Source organism: Neophocaena asiaeorientalis, unplaced genomic scaffold, assembly GCF_003031525.2.
Source record: "Neophocaena asiaeorientalis asiaeorientalis breed wild unplaced genomic scaffold, Neophocaena_asiaeorientalis_V1.1 scaffold359, whole genome shotgun sequence".
Classification (NCBI taxonomy): domain Eukaryota; kingdom Metazoa; phylum Chordata; class Mammalia; order Artiodactyla; family Phocoenidae; genus Neophocaena; species Neophocaena asiaeorientalis.
Window position 1 is genome coordinate 1118168 of NW_020174137.1, and position 7059 is coordinate 1125226.

The following is a 7059-nucleotide window of genomic DNA, read 5'->3' on the forward strand; positions in this document are numbered from 1 at the left end:
GTGTATCTGTGTGTTTAAAATCCTTGCAAACGGCTAGAATCCATTACTGCTAAGGGGTGAAGAAACTGCATGAGTTAAATCAACTCCAACTTTGTGTCTAAAGCCACAGAGTTCTTGGCAATCATTCCTCCAAGAATTCTGCTTCCTGAAAGTGGAAGCACCATGGGATTGGAACTGTTTTGCACAGATTGGTCATAGCATTGTAAAGGGTAATGGAAAAACAACCCAGCCCATGCAGGACACCTGCTTGGGGAAGGGGGCAGAGGAGACAGCCGGCTGGAAGGCCACCTGCCAATGCACAAGCTGCCCATTACCGTGGCTCCTTCTGGTAAATCACAGCACCAGCAGAATGAATGCTGATCACCTCAGCTTGCATGTTGGGATGCCCACCCACGTGCGTGGTCAGAGACTCCACTCCAAGAAAACACACGGGTCCACTGATTGCTACTCAGGGACGAAACACCAGCTTAAAAGTGAGAGGTTCAGAGAAGAAGCGCTGGCATTACCTAACAGCTTGTTAGAAATGCATATTCATGGGCTCAATGTACTGAATCAGAATCAGTGGAAAAGGGGCTAAGAAACTGTGTTTTAGCAAGCTCTCGAGGTGATCCTTACACATATTAAAGTTTGAGAACAAATGATGCAAAAGAAACCCAAAGCAGACTGACCCTGCATTTCTGCCCCCTGTGCATGAGGGCCTGAATCTGACCATAAAATCATAAAAGGGTTAGTAGTTTCAAAACGATAGAAACTAAGAAAAAACCAAAAATAAACCTACCACCTATCAACCTCTCGCATCAAAATATGAATGAACAGAGTCAATCTTTTATAAATTTGCTTAATTTTGAGTGAGCCAAGATCTTTATGCCATTGGAAAAAAGGAAATTCATTTATTTACTAGAATGGCACTACAAACTCACATTTGCAGCAAAATAATCAAACCACTATCCATCGAGATACAGGAAAAAAATAAATGCACAGATTTAAGGATATTTGCTTCTCTTGAACTTTAATAGCGGAAGGAGGGCTGTTCGCATGCCCCGGAAAGCACTTATGCAACAGTACTCTGGGGGACCTGGGGACCTGGTGCCTGGGCCTTCAAGAACTCCTCGAGTTGTTCCATGTTCTCAGCTCGGGCGTGCTGCTCCCGGTGACTCGACGCCAGGCTCAGGAGCACGCTCTTCACCCGGCGCTGGACAGCCGGCCGCCCGAAGACGGTGATTTCCACCGACTTCCCGGCGTGAACTGCGTCCACCGTCAGCAGGGCCTGGCTCTTCCACTCCATTTCCGGAACCACGGCTCGGTCTGGGCCGAAGATCGAGTTGGTCAGCCACGGCTCCAAAGAAAACACCAGCGGGTTCTTCAGCTCCTGCGCAGGAAACCACGACGGCCGGGAGCGAATCCGTGGTGGCGGAAGTGGGAACCCCAGCAGTCCGTCCCCCCGGGCCTCGGTGGCGCCCGTGTTGTCGACCATGCTCGAACCGACAGCCACAATTATTTTAATTTCTTAAGTTTTACTTTGAAGAGTAATTAATTTCAGCTTTATTCCTTTAGCAGTAAACAATAAATGTCTACAATATATGATTATTATGATAGGTTTTGGATTGTAGCTTGGGTTAATCCAGCAACATGACTAATAAACCTGTCAAATTTTAACATGAAAAGTTTGTGAGCTAGTTGAACTAGTGGTGGTTGAATTGAAAGATGATTTAATTTAAAAAATTGTGTCATAGGAAAAAGGGAATATAAATGCAAATTTAGAATATAAATTTCACATGCATATACATTTACACAGCAGGTGTAAATACAAACACACACACACACACACTTCTAACCAATCATCAACACACTCAACTTATCCAGTGACTCATTGTGTATAGATAATTGGAAAGAGATTAGTAAGTGTATTTATCTTTTAATATAAATTGATTATATATTTATACTTATACTCTAATAAGTTCAAAATTGCATGGGGATTTATTCCACAGTTAGATACCACTTATAACAGCATAATCACTCATGGACCTTTCTAAGAAATATTTCTCAGAAAGATTTGTATTATTCCTACTATTATATTACTTATAGCAATTTTTAGCTTGCATCTGTTAGATATGGATAAAGATTCCATATTTATTTTTATAGTATATCGATAATATTTCATTAACAATCATGTCCATAATCTGCATTGAAAATCCTTGTTTTTCATGAATCATTGTTCATGCAACAATATAAAATACATTTATTTAGCACATAATTTGTACAAGCAACTCTGGGGTATAATAGAAATAGAAGAAAATTGTAAGTTTTGAGCAAAGATAAAGGATATATTTTTGAAATCTAAATAGTACTACAGAATGAATTAAAATTTAAATTCTTCCTAGCTCTATTTGTAGCATAAAGTCTCCAGACTCAGATTAAACAGTTGTACTGCTTCTACAATATAAATATAAGATTTCCCACCATAATAGAAAGTGGGAGATTTTACTATTACAGACATATTCTGAACAATTTAATACAAATACCTTAATTTATGTCAAGCACTGTCTGAAATCCATCTGGTAAACATGATACCCTTTAAAAAATTATCCAAAAATTCCATACCGTTTGCAACTATATCGATGAACCTAGAGATGATCATACTAAGCAAAATCAGAACAGAAAGACAAATACCATATGATATCACTTACATGTGGAATCTAAAATATGACACAAATGTACTTATCTATGAAACAGAAACAGACTCACAGACATAGAGAACAGATTTGTGGTTGCCAAGGAAGTGGGAGGTGGTGAAGGTTGGAGTGGGAATTTGGGGTTAGCAGGTGCAAACTAGTGTATATAGGATGGATAAACAACAAAGTCCCACTGTATACAACAGGGAACTATATTCAATATGCTGTGATAAACCATAATGGAAAAGAATATATATATGTACATCTGAATCACTTTACTGTATACCAGAAACTAACACAAAATTGTAAGTCAACTATGCTTCAATTTTTTAAATTCCACATTCAAAGCATTAAAAACCCACTAATAAAATCAGTAGCTATTAAACCATAGTGCACACTGGGTCTGTATATTCCTAAATTTTAGTACTGACTTAGTTATGCTTAGCATTAAGTAATCAGTTTTGAGTTGTGTTAAGTATTTAGACTTCATCACCACCAAATCATTTTTGAAAGTGAATGCAGAACTCTTTTGCAAATCATGGAGTCCTGTAGGACTTCAAAGGTATTTGAAAGTGAAAAAGACATTGAGAACGGCAGTCCAGCAATGAGTACATGATATGCTTTTCCCTGTGGCTCAATCAAATATTGGAGAAAACCTTAAAGGCTGAGGCAAGATGTTTACTGCCTGGAGTAGGACACTCTGATATTAAGCCCAATTATTAACCTTGTTCTGTATTTTCTACCTTTGCAAAACTTGTGCAGTGCCAGTCAACATCAATCCTTGTGGAAACTCTGTAGAATCTGCTGAAAAATCCCAAAGAATATAAATTTCTTTGAAAAGATTGACAAGGCCATATCACATTATGATTTAGAGCCAAATGATTTAAGCCTTTGCATTTTCATGAACTTCTAGTGGTTGACAATAACACACTAAAATGATTGAAGTGCTGTAAGGGAAATAAAAATCTTGCAGTGCTAGGGGAGGAGTGATGTATATATTAACTATTTCTTGGTTCTTACCACTATCCTAAAAATTTTGATCAGCTTTAAAAAATAAATGAAGGCTACTGTTTTTTGGGTTTTTTTTCTTTTTCCTTTTTTTTGAGCAGTAGCTCTCTTAACACTGCTGCTACTCTAGAAGTTGAAGAAACAGTTTTGCTGGGCTCTTAAAAATTATGACTATTGGCTAGGGTAGAAACATACCTTTTACATTTTTCATATAAATATTTAAGCAATAAATGACAAAAACCTACATAATTTCATCTAGTCATTTCCTGAGGTAGGTAGAGTTTTTGTTTGCTCTTCTGTGGTTCAGTATCAAAAAGGGTGACTGGATATCTTACTCAGGATCAAAAGGTAGAATTTGTACCTTGTCACCCTGTGGCTATCAGCTGCCAAAGTATAAAGTAAATTTTATAGGCATCAAGATGGTGGAGTAGAAAGATTCTGAGCTCACTTCCTCCCCACAGGTACCCCCAAATTAAAACTACTTACAGAGCAGCTATCTCTGAAAACAACCCAAAGACTAGCAGAAGATTTTCTACAATTAAAGATATAAAGGAGCCACAAGAATATGGGTAGAAGGGACAGAAATGCAGTTTAGTCAGAACCCACATTCCCAGGATGGGGACCCACATAGCCAATGTTGGGACTCACAAGTGGGTCACGATTGCAGAGGTCCTCCCCAAGGAGTGAGGGGTCCTAACCTCACATCGGACTCCCCAGCCTGAGGGTCCTGCATGAGGAAGAGTAGCCCCCAAAACATTTGGCTTTGAAAGTCATCAGGGGTTACACTTACCTCTTACCTCTGGAGAGCCAGAGGGATATAGAAAACTGAGATGGTACGTTGTTCATCTGAGGTCCAGTTCCACCTCAACCAATTTTCTAATAATTTTAACTCCAATTAATAAAACGTGCCTGAATGAATTATACTGTTAGAGTTGTATATTGATAATTTTCTAATTTCATCATTTCTTGCACATTTATTTGCTAGCTATTTTTCTGTATAAGTCTATTTTTCCCTTAACAGCTTGGAACATTTGGTTACCATGAAACACAATTCCTGCTAGAAATATAGACTATGTTAAATTTTTTCCTTTTTTTTTTTGTTTTTCAAAGTGAAACTTTGGTTATAAGTCATCTTAGGTGAGGAGAAAGGTACTTTTTGGGCAGTCTCTTTGTGAAGATCATTTTAAGCTTCCAAGTATTCATAGATTTGTAGTGTTTCAATCAACTACAATCCTTGTTCTTTTGATTCTCAAATTGTCAGTTTTTCCATTCTGGGTCCCTTGAAGTTAGCTCATGGGTTCGTTTATTATGGCCCAATTAATCTTGAAAAGCTTCCTTGTTTTCTGTCACAATAAGCTATCCCAAGCTCTTGTTCTTTTCCTTACCAAAACCTACTATTTTTAGCTGTAAATGGTTTTGCAGTTCACAATGTGACTTTAGAGGTATTAATTAATTGCAAGGAAATATAGTGTCTAAGCCATTTAAATGTTCAGAGCAAGAAATGTGTATGTTTAGGTCTTCCCTGGTGGCACAGTGGTTGAGAGTCCGCCTGCCGATGCAGGGGACATGGGTTCGTGCCCCGGTCCGGGAAGATCCCACATGCCGCGGAGCGGCTAGGCCCCTGAGCCATGGCCGCTGAGCCTCTGCGTCCGGAGCCTGTGCTCCACAACGGGAGAGGCCACCACAGTGAGAGGCCCGCGTACCACATAAAAAACAACAACAACAACAAAAAAAGAAATGTGTATGTTTAGAATTCATGTTTTTAATATTTCCTGTTCAGTTTTAGCATACAACATAACTACTTCAATTTTATAATTTTATTTTTTCTTTTACTGAAACTATTGATTGACAGTATCAACTTATTTATTCTCTCCTACAATGTACAAAATATATCAATTCCTACAAACCTAAACACTGGAAATTAAAAATGCAAAATGACGGTAAAAATTATTGGGGTTTTTTGTCCTTAGAATACAACCTACTAAACATGTAAAATTATAGTACTGTCTCATATGCAAAGAATAATTTCCCTGGTTTAGTTCTCATTTGATACATAGTTAGTTTCATTCATTTTGGGGAATTCTTTTCTATTTAAAGGATTTCTTTATGTTTGGATTTTTACCAATTGAATGGTTGAGAAATGTTTTTTTTTTAATATCTTTATTGGAGTATAATTGCTTTACAATGGTGTGTTAGTTTCTGCTTTATAACAAGGTGAATCAGTTATACATATACGTATGTTCCCATATCTCTTCCCTCTTGTGTCTCCCTCCCTCCCTCCCTCCCTATCCCACCTCTCTAGGTGGTCACAAAGCAAGGAGCTGATCTCCCTGTGCTATGCGGCTGCTTCCCACTAGCTATCTATTTTACATTTGGTAGTGTATATATGTCCATGCCACTCTCTCAATTCATCCCAGCTTACCCTTCCCCCTCCCCGTGTCCTCAAGTCCATTCTATGTGTCTGCGTCTTTAACCCTGTCCTGTCCGTAGGTTCTTCAGAACCATTTTTTTCCCCTTAGATTCCATATATATGTGTTAGCATATGGTATTTGTTTTTCTCTTTCTGACTTACTTCACTCTTTATGACAGACTCTAGGTCCATCCACTTCACTACAAATAATTCAATTTCATTTCTTTTTATGGCTGAGTAATATTCCATTGTATATATGTGCCACATCATCTTTATCCTTTCATCTGTTGGTAGACGCTTAGGTTGCTTCCATGTCCTGGTTATTGTAAATAGAGCTGCAATGAACATTTTGGTACATGACTCTTTTTGAATTATGGTTTTCTCAGGGTATATGCCCAGTAATGGGATTGCTGGGTCATATGGTAGTTCTATTTTTAGTTTTTTAAGGAACCTTCATACTGTCCTCCATAGTGGCTGTATCAATTTACATTGCCACCAACAGTGCAAGAGGGTTCCCTTTTCTCCACACCCTCTCCAGCATTTATTGTTTGTAGATTTTTTGATGATGGCCATTCTGACTGGTGAGAAGTGATACCTCATTGTAGTTTTGATTTGCAATTCTCTAATGATTAATGATGTTGACCATTCTTTCATGTGTTTGTTGGCAATCTGTATATCTTCTTTGGAGAAATGTCTGTTTAGGTCTTCTGCCCATTTTTGGATTGGGTTGTTTGTTTTTTTGATATTGAGCTGCATGAGCTGCTTGTAAATTTTGGAGATTAATCCTTTGTCAGTTGCTTCATTTGCAAATATTTTCTCCCATTCTGAGGGTTGTCTTTTGGTCTTGTTTATGGTTTCCTTTGCTGTGCTAAAGTTTTTAAGTTTTATTAGGTCCCATTTGTTTATTTTTGTTTTTATTTCCATTTCTCTAGGATGTGGGTCAAAAAGGATCTTGCTTTTAATTTTTAG

At 38.0% G+C, this 7059-nt stretch overlaps 1 protein-coding gene across 1 annotated transcript; it reads right to left on the reverse strand.

The window, feature by feature from the left end:
* Window positions 1–1051: 1051 nt before the first annotated feature.
* LOC112406221 (oocyte-expressed protein homolog) lies at window positions 1052–1474 on the reverse strand. Its single transcript, XM_024754947.1, has one exon. The coding sequence runs from the start codon at window positions 1472–1474 to the stop codon at window positions 1052–1054; it is 423 nt and encodes a 140-aa protein (XP_024610715.1).
* Between the last annotated feature and the right edge of the window lie 5585 nt (window positions 1475–7059).

What these genes read in the sequence shown, in the direction of transcription:
- LOC112406221 (XM_024754947.1), bottom strand. Translation starts at nt 1,474, where the DNA reads ATGGTCGACAACACGGGCGCCACCGAGGCCCGGGGGGACGGACTGCTG.